Source organism: Rosa chinensis, chromosome 4 (genome assembly GCF_002994745.2).
Source record: "Rosa chinensis cultivar Old Blush chromosome 4, RchiOBHm-V2, whole genome shotgun sequence".
Classification (NCBI taxonomy): domain Eukaryota; kingdom Viridiplantae; phylum Streptophyta; class Magnoliopsida; order Rosales; family Rosaceae; genus Rosa; species Rosa chinensis.
This window is the reverse complement of record NC_037091.1, coordinates 53,836,625-53,851,983: the sequence shown is the minus strand read 5'-3', so window position 1 is coordinate 53,851,983 and position 15,359 is coordinate 53,836,625. Positions and strand designations below refer to the sequence as shown.

The 15,359-nt window shown below is 39.2% G+C and overlaps 2 protein-coding genes across 3 annotated transcripts; one reads left to right on the top strand and one right to left on the bottom strand.

Annotated features, from left to right (window-relative positions):
• Window positions 1–3,922: 3,922 nt before the first annotated feature.
• Window positions 3,923–5,579, top strand: LOC112197164. The gene is made up of 2 exons (XM_024337741.2): window positions 3,923–4,241; window positions 4,549–5,579. The coding sequence occupies exons 1-2, from the start codon at window positions 3,999–4,001 to the stop codon at window positions 5,428–5,430; spliced, it is 1,125 nt and encodes a 374-aa protein (XP_024193509.1). The 5' UTR covers window positions 3,923–3,998; the 3' UTR covers window positions 5,431–5,579.
• A 129-nt stretch (window positions 5,580–5,708) lies between these two features.
• On the bottom strand, window positions 5,709–8,433 carry LOC112197165 (trihelix transcription factor ASR3). Of its 2 annotated transcripts, XM_024337742.2 has the most exons (3): window positions 7,516–8,430; window positions 7,019–7,057; window positions 5,709–6,410 (listed from the first exon to the last, which is right to left on the bottom strand). In XM_024337742.2, the coding sequence occupies exons 1-3, from the start codon at window positions 8,249–8,251 to the stop codon at window positions 6,124–6,126; spliced, it is 1,062 nt and encodes a 353-aa protein (XP_024193510.1). In that variant the 5' UTR covers window positions 8,252–8,430; the 3' UTR covers window positions 5,709–6,123. The 2 variants fall into 2 exon arrangements, with proteins under 2 accessions (XP_024193510.1, XP_024193511.1); XM_024337743.2 differs by lacking the exon at window positions 7,019–7,057 and having other exon boundaries at window positions 7,516–8,433.
• Between the last annotated feature and the right edge of the window lie 6,926 nt (window positions 8,434–15,359).

Sequence of the window (15,359 nt, the reverse complement as noted above, 5' to 3'; positions counted from 1 at the left end):
AATAGGAGCAACTCCTCATCCATAAGCCGCTTGACAACCAATCTTATTCTAGATAATTACCAACTTCTGTAAAAGTCATGATCCGAAACGATTGGTCCTGGACCATAAATCGACCTGAAATCCTAAGAAGGTCCACATCTCAGGCCTGGCCCACCTTCATCACTAAGTGCCAAATGAGGGTGGCAAGGGACCCTCCCTACTGGCCCACAAAATTGGGCCCAACAACTTAAATTTGAGTCCAGGCCCGTAGGCCCAAAACCAAACCTGAGCACGAATAGCAACAGTCCTACTCAACCTCTGCCAGACCATTGCCGCCACCGGCTAAGTTTCTGACGGTCGACCCTTCCAGCCAGACATTAGGTCGTCCCCGCCTCTCTGCTCATTGACCAGCGAAACCACCGACCTAATCCCACTTGCAAACCAGAAACGCTGCAGAACAACGATCGCACCACAGCCGCCTCTGAGTCGCTAGACTGCCTAGCCAATCTCTTCGTCCGAGATCTACTTCGCCTCTTCCCAATTCAACTCGCTTTCGTCACCAAACACCGCTGCACCACGACGAGGAACCTCGTCGGATCTGGAACAGCCACGCCGCGTTCTGCTCAGAACCCTAGAGAGACGGTTATGCTTTCTTCCTGGAATCTAAGAGATTTCACATTATACAAAAATTCCTCATGTTTTTCAAGATCCCCAATGATAAATCTTCTTTGGTCTTGGTTAAATAATATAACAACAGCATCTACATCCAAATAATTGGTGAGAAAACCAAATATATAAATTTTTGCTATCTCCTATACAAACCAAGGGAAATACATACCAATGATACCATATTTGATGAACAAGAAATCTTATCAAATTGGTATCGCCTTTATTTCTATATGAAAATTAAGGCATATACATAATAGCAGGACATGTATACATAAAATTTTGTGAATGATCGTATTATCAGAGGAAAATAAAAGGATCAATGATTTATGTGCTTCTTCAATCTCACAATTTGTTTAGGAGTTTTTCTATTGGAACCTCCAAATTTACTCACATGACCTCTATGCTTTTTACACCTCTTATCAAATTTTCAAATACTAAATTTACTCACTAAACTTCCTCAAATAACCTCACTCATGTAATTTGCAAACAAATTATTATCTTTAAAATAAAAAAATTAGTCATTTCAATGATTTAATCACTATAAAATCTACATTCTTTTGACCTAGCCGTCTCTCTGCTAGGGTTTATCAAGGTTTCTTCCTCGATCAAATTTCCATACCTTCCACCTCGATGGCTGGCTTAATGGCGGTGGCGCAGGGTTCTGCAAGGGTGTCGCTGGGATCTGCGGGGCTGGAGGCTCTGAAGGTGGACCGTTGGTACATGGTGGGGCGTTTACTTGGACCTAAAGCCATGTTTCCTGGTTTCAGAGGAATGATCTCTTCAATCGGGAGGATTTGTTCGGGGTTAACGATTCAAGATGTGGGAGATAGATTTGTGTTTCAATTTGATCGAGAAGCTGATCGCAATAAAATATTGCATGGAGGCCCGTGGTTTTATAGGAATACCATGCTGGTGTTGGGTGGGTATGATGGTATAGGGCCGGTGGCGGAAGTCTCTCTCAATCTTCTAGAGACCTGGGTCGTTGTTATGGGTCTCCCACTAGTGCTTTGGAACAAGAAGGCGCTAGGGTTGGTTGGGGCGTCCATCGATCGTGTTGTCCGCTTTGACCAGACAGCCCTTAACCGGAAGGAAGAGGAGCAACGTATCTGTCTTGTACTTGACGTGTGTGATAGGATTCGGGGTTGGATGGTGTTTGAGTTTTCGTCGGTGGTGGTACCGGAGTTGACGTTGGTGTACTAGAAGCTAAAGGGATTTTGCCGTAATTGTAGGCTGTTCGTACACGATGCGATATGATGTGATTCATTGCTGGTGAAGGAAAGAGAAGAGATTTGGGCGCAAATCTCGGCGGCGGCTATGGCTGGACTCTCTCTAATGTCAGAAGGGCAAGGAAGTAGGGAGAACAACGGAGGTACGATGTCGGGTAGTAGCACGGGACTGGTGGAGGAGGTGTTGTCCTTGATGGGTGATATGGTGGTATCGGAATTGCTAGGAACTGAAATGGTGGTAGTCCAACCGCCACAGGAAGTCCATGCATCACTTACATCCAATTTTCTTGGAGCCACAGGTGCTATTGAAAAGGCTTTTGCAGGTTTTAATATGGCTGAGTTTCTAAAGAATTGGGCTATGCAGAGTAACAAGAGTAAGAAGCCTGGGGATGGCAGTAGGGAGGTACCACCGTTGGTGGTGGCTCCACGCTCGCGTGGTGGTAATGAAGTGATGGTGCTGCAAGACTCTCGGGTGCAGCCTTTACTTGGGACTAAAAGAAAGGCGGTGGATATTTTGGCTAGAGTTGGCAAGCAATTTGTCAACACCTCTACTCCCCTGCTCAAGGTCGATGATGAACTGCAGTTGGTGCTCCAACATAAAAATGGTAAGCTTGTGGTTTCTCCACGGAAGAAGAAAGTGGGGTGCCCTAAGGGGAGCAAGAATAAGCCCAAGTGTGCGAGAATTCTTGATAAGGATATGCAAGGCAAGAAGCAGAGAAAATGGAAAGCACGTGAGGAAGGGGAGGGTGCTATACTACCATCTGTAGCTGCTGAAGTTCTGAACCATGAGGATGAGGTTGTGGAGCGGATGAATGCAAGTTCAAATGATGGGGGTGCTAGGGCATCATCCTCTACTAGCACTATTTAGTTTTGTTTTGGGTAGCAAAACCGGCTACTTGGTTGGACCTTTTATTTTATTAGTTTCTGAGTAGCTAGGTTTTGTTAGAATAATAGTGCGTAACTTCCTAAAAGGTGGATATACTTTGGATTGTGGAGTTTTCTATTTGGCTAGAGTAGGTTCTCTGTAAGTCCAGAAGGATGATTCTTTACTGTCGACTCCATTGGAGACTTGGAGTGTGTCGTCTAGTACTGCTTGCCGAATTATAAAATCAGGCTGACCTCTTTCGATTAAAAAAAATCACTCTATAAATCTTAACTAAATATACATTTCTTAATCAAACTTGAGTTTCAAAAATTAATATCTAATCAATAAGAAAATGCCATGAACTATTATGTTTTTTTTTCTATTTTAGCTGTGCAAAAAAAAAAAAATTGTTTTTATTCTCAAAAAAAAAAAATTCATTCATTTTTTAATGTTTATTTTTTTTCTTTATTTTTTGTTCCACATGATTAATTATTTAAATATTTTTTGTTTTTTGCAAATATAATGGATTGACTTAGATTTAGGTCATAAATCATAAGAGGATTTATTTTGTTTTCCCTCACCAATATGCGTTCAACATATATATCATACATTTTTATGTCACATGATCTTAATCATATTTTTAATTCTTATTAAATGAATGCTTTAATGAGTATGCAGTGAAATTGGAAAATGAAAATAGATAAGGAAAATAATAAAGAATATAATCTAATATTATTAAATTGAAAAGTCTACATAAAATAAATATAATATTTTTTTTGGGTATAATTATTGTTCTTAATAGTCATTTTATAGTAGGTTATATATGTCATTTAATAATTCATAATAGAGTGAGGTCAAGTGAGCAGATTTGGATGTCCTAAATCCCAATAGAAACTTTGTTTGTTTAGGTAGCGTGATAAGAAAGATAAACATATGATTATGTAGAACCGATGATTGTGTGGTAGCATAAAGAAGAAAAGGACCAAAAATATGATCATCAAAGGTTAAATGCTAATATTCAACAGTGTGTAGTTTTAGCATTAATGTCACGTTTAGAAAACACACTCCAACAGGGGGAGTAGTGAAGAATGGGCTTTCGGCCCATTATGTCAATTGTCTTGCCCAAAACCGTTCTGACCAGGAAAAGGTAGAGGGGATTCTCTTGGCTCCGATTCCAATATAAATGGTGCCTCAAAAATCCAATTGAGAATTTCCCCAAAAAAAAAAAAAAAAAAATCCAATTGAGAATCAAAATCCCGATGGACGACAGCTTCAGACTCCGGGCGGACAAGGTTTTCGGATCCCTCTCTGCGTCGCTCTCCTCGTCTCTCCAACCACCGCAGTCCTCTCCCTGGTCCGTCGCCGGCGCCGAGGTCGAGCGCCGCCAATGGAGGCGCGCCACCGACGCCCCTGACCGAGACGAAACGCCCTGTGCGTCGTCGTTTCAGGGTGAATTTGGAATCGGATCTTCCATAGGCATGGACCCTACTCTGGATTTCGAGGTCGGTAATTTCAGTATTTCCTTAGTATTTCATTCATAGAAAATTAAGCTCTATATATACATATATATATATATATATAAGTAAATAGGACCCCTACGCATACATTGTTCATAGAAATTGATCGGGTTACCTAATTGGATCAAAAAGACTAGAGCTTGGTTACTAGGTTTGAAATTTCTGTGTATTTTGGAGTTTTGGCTAATTGGTTGAGAAACCAAATTAGTTGTTGTTCTTTGAATTTACATTTTGGTTGTGCTGTTTATGGAGGGTGGGTCACTGAAATTTACTTACCTTCTGGTTTGTGCAGGAAGAGGAAGATGAATATGACAAAGTGGCTTCGGGTGCTGAAGCTGTTGATGATGATCGTTTGTTTATGGACGATGTTACCAACCATGGCTCTTATTTGAACTCTTACAATGTATTGATTGGTAAGGATTCGCGTGCGAATCACCTGGCTGCCAGGCACAGGCTGAAAGAAGATGATGCTGAAGCTCAGAACCCTAGTTCTACACCAGTGGCTTCTGCTGCACTAGTTAAGCAACAGTTTGCCAAATCACCTGAAGATGGCGGTCAGCCAAAGCCTATACTGAAAAGGAAAGACAATTCCTCGGATAGCAAGTCCCGAAAACGTGTTAGGTTTGACCCTGCTTTTGTAGATCAGAGTGATGGTGAAGAATCATCAGGAAAAGTTCAAAACTTGGTTCCGGATATTGGTTCTGGATTAACTGCTTCCCGGGTTTCTTTGAAGAAAAAGACGGCTTCTCAGGTTCCTGATTATTTGGTGAATCCTTCAAAGTATACGTGTTACAGTTTTGATTCAACAAGTGAAGTTGATGAAGGTGGCAACACCAAGGCTTGTATGGACTACATTACTCAGGTTGAAAGCTCAGGGTCAGAGATGGAGATGGAGGATGCTTCACCTCAACTTCCCAAGTCTGTGACTTTTGTTCCAAAGAAAAAGACTGTCGATGGTAGCACAAGAACAAAGCAGGACGAGGAAGATGATGATAAGCAGTCCTTAAATATAAAAGGCGTCGCTGTTGCCATTGCAGCTATGGAAGAAAATGAAATCAGGCCGGCAGAGGAGGAAGACAAGTCAGAGCAAAATGCAGCCGTTTTAAGTGATTGTTTATCAAAAAGTGGTCGGAAGTTTCGAACCAAACCAATGTCAGATGATGAGTCTGATTAATGAGGTTTCATTAGATTCAGACAGGCTGTGCTGGCAGCAAATCTGTGTTTATTATTTTTCTTGAACTATGATAATGTGTATATTAACACTCGTCCTGAGAAGATTCTCCTTTTAAACATAAATCTCTGTGTTGGTGATTTTTCTTTTCATGCTAATCGCATAATACCTTTGTCCATATACACATCTGATCCCCAAGAAGAACCTTAAGTAGGATATATAAAGTTATAAACTTTACAACTTATAATGCCCTCGCAAAGTGATTTAGGAACAGCGGTGTCTGTAACTGACAATGTAACATTCTTATTGATATCAAGTACCTGTACAGTCACCGAGACATTTGGCAGGGAAATTCAAATTCCATTAGAGCTGGATATATGAAAGAAAAACATCACAATGTGCTAAATCTTTGAAATTCTAAACATTTAAGAAAAAGCAGCTGAAATGTGTTGACCCTTTGAAATTTCTAGACATTATCTGTGTATGGATTCTATGCATTTGATGGTGGCACTATGCCACAAAGGTAGCATAGACCAAAAAGACGGGAGAAAAATTTAGAGTAAATAAATAAGAAGCAGAAGAACATGTCGGTGCCCTCCCACGAGATAAATGATCAAATTTGATCCACCAATTCTCAGCCCCGCTAACATCTACGAAGAGACTTCTCTTATGTACACTGATTTCTGATTGCCTTCCCTACAACTTATCGGCGATTCTCATGAAAGCATCTGCAAGCTTGTTAAGAACAGCAATTAAGCTATCAGAATGTTCTTTCCTCTGCTCCCTATCCAGTTGCGAATGAGAATTCTGAGCCTCAAAATAGTCAGCCAGCATTTTACCATTCCTTTCCATGACCTCAATCAACTGATTCTGCAAACTGAATGTTTCCTCCTCTCCATCTATTGCAAAGCGCTTCCTTTTTCGGTCTTGAGAAGTAGAACCCATCTCGGGAATTGAAGGTGGCTGTTTTTGGCCTGCCGCACCTGCAGACAGCAATCAGATTCATTTACCAAATTCGACAGAAATCAAATATATTTGTTTAAATTTTGATCCATTTCAACTTGGAAAACATATGAGATCAAGCTCTGGAAACAAATAGAAATTAGGAAGCAGGTGGAATAGAATATTTAATAATAACCAAGAAGATTTCTGTTTTCCCATCATGATAGAACCTTAAATTTGTTATCCATCCCTTTTGACAATGAAACAGTAGAAAATGCTCCTGATATGTGTGAAATTATCAAATGAGTGCCAATCGTGCATTTTAGGCTCTAATGGAGTAAGCTCAAACGCAACCAAAAACCTAGGCCAATATAACATATATGATGGATTAGATTGTGACAAGCATACTAATTGCAAGACAGATACTTGATGAACACAGTGACTCCTAATTCATCAGTGATTTGTGCAGTCACTCAAAACCAGATACTGAGAACCTGGAAAAGTACTATCACAATCCCAGATAAACAGTAAAATGTAATGAAACTTGGTTGTGCTAGTCTGATTATTATTATTTTATTTTTTTCCTAACTCGCCGTTCCTTCAACGTTTCCACACATATTCATATTCTTCATTCAAAGGTTGACATTACCTTGTCCTTGGGACGCTTGTATTGGTTTGAACAGCTTCTCTGTAAAACACACGACAGTCACGTTTCAAAGAGTCAGCTACAGTATCCAATAGACAACCTAAGCATTTTGCTTTTCCTCATTACCATTGTGCCAACAATGTGCCCCTAAAATCCCAACTCCCAAAAGCACTCTATGTACCAGTTCAAATACTCCAAAAACAAAACAAAACAAACAGGCTATTTGATTTTTAACCCACCCCACCACACCATGGCCCTGCTTCACCAAATCCCCGATAGAAATTCCATCACCAACTCTATAAACATCACTGATTACTCCTCACCAAAAATCTTCCCTTTTTCAATTAAAAAAAAAAAAAAATTAGAAATCAGTACCAAACACCAATAAAAGGAATAAAAATCCAGGACAACCCAAAACTAGCGACAACGTTTGAAATTCACCCAAAAAGATGAAAACTTTTCTTTATTAAAAAAGTATTTTTAGTCAAAGTGAGAATCACCTGATATTGGCAAAGGAGCTGGAATCGCGGTGGGGCTTTTGAGCCGGACTTCCTTATCGGGGCTCCGACCCGACTCCTCTTGCTCGTAGTCCGAAAACAACCCGTCGTCAGTGGGCCCCTGTCTGCTGTCAAAAAGCTTCTCCACCTCATCGGTCAGACCCTCCTTCAGGTTGTTCTCGGCCTCCGATACCATCAGCGGCGGCGGAGCCAGAGCCAGCGTAACCGGAGCGCCGGCGCCGGAAACGGCCTCCATTATATCGTAAACCTCTTTATCAAAAAACCCCGGCAGCTTTCTCTCTCTCCTCAAATCGTTCCTCATCACCCAAAACGACTCCGTTTCGTCCTTCCTCTGCGCCTCCCACTCCCTGATCTTCTTAAAGTCGCCGGCCAAATTGCTCCACCTCTTCCGGCACTGGACCGGCCCGCGGTTCACCCCGTGCTTCTTGCAGTACGACGACACCGCGGCCCATTTCGGCTCCGCCTGACCCGACCCGAACTCAGACCTCGCCGTCCTCCCGCCGCCGCCCCGGCTCTCCGCCGCCCGCTTCCCCTTTATCAGCACCAGAATCTCCTGCCGGGTCCACCGCGGCAGCCTCGGCGCCTTGCTGGAGTCATCCCCGGCCTCGGCTGAGGCTCGCCCCGCCGCAGCGTCGACGCCGTTAGTGTCGCCGTCAACGGGGTTGGTGGTGAGACTCAACTGCTGATGCTGCTGCTCGAACTCCAAGGCCATGACCATAAATATAAAAGACGGAGCGAATAGAAAGAATTTATTTTGAATCCGCACGTGACTTAAATCCTTGGTTAAACGCCGTTTTGGGGGAGGGCACGGTCCCTCTACACCGTTTAGCTCAAGGGTTTTGTTGTTTATCTAAGAAATTAGGGAGGAGAGGAGAGAGAGAAAGAGAGAAAGAGGAAGAGGTTTTGAGGGCTTTGGGTGGTTTAATACGAGAGAGAGAGATAAGGGAGAGATAATAAGGGTCTGTTTTTTTTTTTTACTGCTATTAATCCCCTTAATTCCTTATTAGGGTTGTTTTTACCTGTAATTAATTTGTGGGGGAGAGTCATATCTTTTTAAAAAATCTTAATCAATGGGGGGTTAATTTTTTGAATTAATTTTGTTACTATACAAAGGGTGATTTACTTTAATTTCATTTGTCTAAGAGCATGGAATCTCTAAGGGCACTCTATAGGTCATTTTCTTTTTATGTATAATATATCATACTAAACGCGTTTTGTTTTTGGAGAAGGGGGCCACATTTTATCTTTAATTTTTGGATTATCAACCTTTGCTTGTTTCCAATTTGTCCATGGATTGAATTTTGGGGGAGGGTATGTTACTCATGACTTTTGGTCCAAGTTTTTGTAATATCTGAATCTTTTTTTTTTTCAAGACTTTTGAAAATTATTAGATTTCGGTTTCAAAGAATTGAGTCATGGAATAAAACAGATATATTTTACTATTTATGTGACAAAATTATATAAAAAAAGAAGTGGCTTAATGACAATTTGATGGAGTGGAAGATACAAACACTAGTGTATATAAGGTGATAAGGGCATCCTACCCTACCACTTAAGTAAAATTTTCTCCACCTCTCCTTTCGTTCTCAACCTCTCTTAGAGTCTTATCCCATTGAATCATTTGCTCTAATCTTTACTTAATCGCTAATGCTTAATTATGATAATGGGGGTTGGACCCTCCCATTCAAAAGCCACCTCTTTTTTTTTTCTCTCTTTGTTGTTTTGGACAATAATTTGAGGAGGGTGGTACCACTAATGACCCCTCCCCCTCTCCTTCCTTCAACTAATACATGCCTCTTTCGTAACCCCCACTTCTATAATAGTTAATTATCTCTAATCAGGATTAGCAACATACTTGTCAATTTGTCATATTGTAAATGGGCTTTGGTGAGGCCTAGGGTTGTCCATATTAGGGAGAGGGTTATATAGGACTTATAGGACCGGGTCGTCTTCAATCGAGTGGCCTAGTGGGGTTAAAATGTGATCCAAATAGTCCCTACACGGCAAAGGCCGGTTCTTGCTATTTTTCTTGCGCCACAAGGCAATAATTGTTTCAGAATTTAAGGTCTTTCTCATATTTGTTTTCCATCGCCATCCATGGTATTCTCTTTTTTGGTCTTTGTAATTGTCTAGTTTGAGAAGTTTGGGTCAGAGGGCAGCCATATCTTTGCTCGTGAACCCTAAGAAAGATGTGAACTTAGGGAAGATCTCTAGGGCAAGCATGGCGAGTCGTACCGGTGAAGAAGACAAAGAGATGATCATGGATTCATGGATGTTTTTAATATTTGTTATTTGAATTATATGGTTGTGGGTTCTGTAAGGTACGGGCAAATATCTGAGAACACTAAAGACAAGTCTCTTGATGAAACGAAATTATTCACGAAATGCTAGAATATTAAAATGAAAATTGAACTATGTGAATAAGTGATCAATAATGTTGCACAAGGCTTGCCTGCAACAAACTCGCAACTATAACGATAGCCGGAATGCAAAGTAATGGATGTATACCATCAAGCACAAAACGGATGGGTCAATTCAAATGTTTAAAACTCGACTTGTGTCCCTGAGGGTTAATATGGGGACAGGCTGTAAATTTGTTAGCAATATGTCTAGACTGTTTGGTTGATGGGATGACATTTTATTTGAATAAATTGCATTTAGTGTGATCTTCATGAAGCAATTGACAAATAGTGATGTACTCAATAAGATCAACCGTACTCTTATATAGAGTAGAGGGACACTACGGCAGGGATCCATCGAACCCTAATCTATCCCAACGGACCGAACCTGCTGCTTAAGGTTTGCCTAACCAGATGTCCATTAACAAAAACATAATTAGCAAACCATTAGTTAAAGGGTTACCCTAGACCAGATCCTCCTATTAAATCACTGTTAGAAAGCTCCCACTGGAAATTAATAAACTCACCTGTCTATCTGTTGATATGTGACTCATTTTCGAAATCAAAAGTAACAACATATCACATCTCAGCTATTGTACCTTTGTGATCTCAAACAGTTGCAAATGACCTTTTTTCTCTACAAAAGGAAAAGGAAAACAAATCACTTGGTGCCTTTTGAGGCACAATATTTCTGGATATTGGGCAATTAGGTAGAGTAAGACTTTGGGTCATTTACATCATCATCCAAATAATGTCATAATATATATCACCTGACAGATACAAGGAATGAGACTCACTAGAGAAATGTGAAAATAGTCATATGGAAAGTTTGCCCTCAAGTCCAATTTCAAAGTTGAACAGACCTCTCTGAAGTCTTAATTCAACAAAATTGACCTCAACAATTGAGATTATGAAATTCAATTAATAATCAAAATAACTCTTCATTGGAAGGCACTGATACAATTGTCTTGCTTCTGTAAACCAATGGAAATTTGACAAGGATTTGTTTACTAAACTACGAGTGCATCAATGCTACTCTTATGACTTTTAGTAAGACTTTGAATCCAGACAATATCCTTCATGAACTTAGAAGTCTAACTAGTATACCATCTCCATAAGTGCTTTAGAATCGTCTATTTATCTTTTATGATCTGAGTTTTTCAAGAATGAGGTTTGGTGGATGACCTAAAAGTTGAAAAATTTTAAATTATGTGATTATATTGTGTAATATCATGAAATGTTTGCGTGATGTATTATGTAGCTAACTTGTGATATTCAAAGCACTCTTCTTTTTAGGAATTCGATTTTGTTGATTTGATTTACGAGGATCATGATTTTTTTTTTTATTTAAGAAGGGCCGGTGTGGCTGCCCTCAATCCTTGATTTATGAAACTGCAGAGTACATGGGAGGGGGGGGGGAGGTACATGGTGCCTAAACCCCATATTACAATAAGCAACAAAAGAACATTCTGAGATAATAACAAGAGTCTCAACTAGAATAATGTATTCTAGCAAGTACCAACTAGTAAAAAGTGCTCTACTGGCTACTTCATTCGCTTTACAATTGTAGTGACATACCGGAAGTATCATAACCAATAACACAGCTTTCCTACTATGCTGCCACTGGAAAATAAATCCGGTGACACTTAGTTTCACCATGCTACTAGGCGGCGGCCACCATTTGACAAAGCAAGGAACTCGCCACCTACCTAGAGCAGACACGTTACTGCCATTAGAAGATTGGGACCATTTGCTAATGCAAGGAACTCGCCACCTACCTAAAGCAGACAAGCACACAAGGTGCATAAACCGGCACGAAACCCATCACATCCTATCAAACTATGGCAGAAACTTATTATAATCAACAAACAGACTGTAAAAAAATAACTACTATTGAACCAACTAAAAACAGCAGCCCACCAGTAAGAGTCCAACTCTCAAAGCCCTGCCCAACCTCCAAACTCCCTAAGGAATTCCAGAGCTGCAAACCTGCAGTCCTCCAATCTGGCCACCAAATCCGCCGCCAACGAGCAGCAGACATCCATTCTAGCCACCAACTTCGCCTCCAATGAACTGGTGTCATCAACCCTGCATTCCCACGCCGCCAACCAACGATCTCGCTTGCCATTGGAGGCCGGACATCAAGGCATGATAGATCCCTTTCGGGATCGCCTCTGCTAGAAGATCGAAGCCCCGATCCTCCCAATCCGAATGCAGGAGACTGTGACCCCCAATCTCGCCGTTGGCCAACAACCCAACCTCTCCGCTCTATCTCTGTGCTTGCCCACGACCAGAGAAGGTTAGACCGGAACAGATTTACCCAACCCAACATACACCTTGCATCCACCTTTCCCGGGCCGCACCTAAGCCATAAAACCCCGCCAGTGCGCACCGTAACCTCACATGCCCGTTCGACTACAGTGCCCCAAGGACGCGCCACCGGACAGAACATCAACTTCTCAGAAAAACACCAGTGCATGGGGCGCGTTCTCCAACCTCTTCTCTTTTCACGTTGATAGCCTATGTTTATATGATCCTTTGTTAGATAATACTAGGAATCTGATCACACCCTATAGGTGTAGAGAAGTGGGTGGTCACCCGTTTAGAAGTGGGTATTTAGTTATTAAAAATAATAAATTTTCTTATTAATTATTTATCTAAGTTTTGACTTTTTTATCTTTGACAATTAGAAAAATATATAAAGTTATTTAATATTTTAGGGGAATAAAAGAAAAAAATTTCAGTTATGGTGAGCACGCTCTCTTCTCTTAAATATAGTATAGATTTTCAATTTTTCCTTTCAAAAAAAAATATAGTATAGATAATATGGGATAAGATTATGGTATATTAACAGTTTTCGTATATGTCTCATTTTATGTAATATTTATCAGTTTAAGGGCTCGTATTACCACTTCTAAGACTCATGTGGTAACTAGAAAAATATTCTCATTAAGATAAATAAAGTATTCGTGAGAGTAAAATAAGTTATCATTTGATTAATTAACTCTTAAAAGTGATAAAATATAAACCTGGAATCTTAGATTATTAGTAAGAAATATTAAGGTTGAGGTTTAGGGTTTCATCCGTATGATGAGTTAATGACATAATGATGTCCAATTTCATATTTTATTTGGGAATAAAAAGGGGCTAATTTTGAGATATGCAAAAAAATTTCTTAATTTTGATTAGACTACTCTACCGTCACCTGAACCTAATAGGGCAATTCCTAATAAGAAATTTCTCGGGAAGAAATTGCTGAAAACCCAAATACCCAATTACAGAAGGCCAAATGACACAAAAAGTGGCATAAAGTTTTGAAAACAATCTGAAAGAATATCATTTTGGTAGCATGTCAAACTTCATAGGGATACTCCCTCATGGCTTTCAAGTTTCAATAATTTAATTCAATCATATAAGATACCAAATGGTAGGTAGACAGTGAGACTTATAAGGACACTTGTCAATTTTCTAGTGCTTGGTTTGCATACATTTTTTTAATTTTTTTATTTCTTTTTTATCTTAAACAATTCATACTTAGACTTGATGAGTCTCCTCGTTCTAAAGTAGTGTCTTTTTTGTTTATTTTTCTTTTTCCCAAATAAGAAAGAAAAGTACAATAAATTACTTCTAAAACAACGAACTCCTAAAACATCAAAACCATAAGGTTGTAAGGTCGAAAGAAGATAGTATGTTTCCAAAAAGAAATATCTCTTGAGTGACCTATGTTAGCAATTGCATCGGCTACAAAATTAGTCTCCTTCTAAATTTACTTAAAACTAATGGAATAAAATTGACTTGCCAATCTTTTTTTGATTGAGATCTCATGGTATATTTAAAAGTTTTCTAGGGCTAAAAATTAATCCATGCGAGAAAGTCATGTCAAAACGCTTCTTTCTCCTTTGAGATATCTTGAACAGATATATCGATTCTCTAAGTGATATAAATGTTTTTATTAATGCCGTCAATAAAGATATTTGAGTCTCCCTCCACTGATTTCATCCCCAACTTGAACTTTGTCAATTAGGGATAGATATGATTTAGTTGATAATTTATTTATTTTATAAGTCACCTTAAAAGTTCATCATCAGATAATATAAATATGATTTATCTAGTCATTCTTAAACCAAACTCAACTCAAGACCCCTCATAAAAATGAGATTTATGTCAATAAACCAAATAGTTAGTTAAATTGAATGACTGACGTTCATGCCTCATGTGTTCTCTGATCAAAAAATATAGAGCGGACAATTCCCAAAAAAAAAAAAATTATGATATCATTAAGGCTTATCACATTATTTTCTAACCACACAAAACATCATCCAGGACCCACCCAATAATTCGATGAGAATTGAGAAAGCAAGAATAAACAATCCTGTCTAAAAAATTAATAAAGAACTCGGCCTTAATTAAGCTTATATATTTGTATGTAGAGCTGGTTTAGCATATTTTAAATTAAGGACTATTATTCAAATGGATGAGGAAGAAATGATTATGTGATCAACCATTTTCTTCTTTCTTCAGGATGAAGGGTTTGGTAAGAATAGTTTCATGTCAATGGTCTGACTGTCTGGTTTAAAAATTAAAAGGCCTTAAGTACAAAACTTATATAAAATGGGACTTGTTTAATAACATTAGTCATTTTGACTCAAAAGGGTTTAATGTGCTGAATGTGACCAATTTCTAAGATTTAATAGTCAATTCGTTTGTGCATATAAGAATAAGATTGTTTGATGCACGAATGGCTAAATATTCCAATATGATAAATGAGTGTTCTTTTCTTCATTTCCTCAAAATGTTTTAAGTCAAAAGACTCGGTCTTAGTTCATGCAATGTTTCACGGACTAAGCATGAAAAAACTGAATTATCTAGTGAGCAACACGAGTAAATCTATTTTTGACTCTCATGCCTTTGATTTGAAATCTGTATAGGCCAAAACAAATCCCAAAAAGTTAGCGCATTCGTAATTTGGTTTGGCTGTAAATTACAGCCAAACCAAATTAATGAGAGATGATGACTACAATTACAGCCTGTAATTGTAGTCATCTAAGTTTAATTCTCACTAATACCAAAAGAGCGCATCTCTCATTAAGTTTAGTTAGTAAGACAATAGTGAGATGAATTGTAAAACTCAGATAACAGTTGTCGGGACTCTACCAAGGAGTTTACACCACTTCAAAATTGGGGGAGGAGGGAGGTGTTTATCCTCGATACTCAAAAAAACAGTAGGCCAAACTCCATAGCACAAGGTTGTGTTAAAAACGTAAAGAGCACTAGGCTATAACTTTATCTATCTTTGTCAAAGGGCACCCTGATTAACCAAAGCCTAATTGGGTTTACTTCTCTATTACGCATAACCACGTTTTACTCATTACTTTAATCACCACTTCACCACTGAGTCTAAACTACAGAGTTTTTAAGTGGCGGACA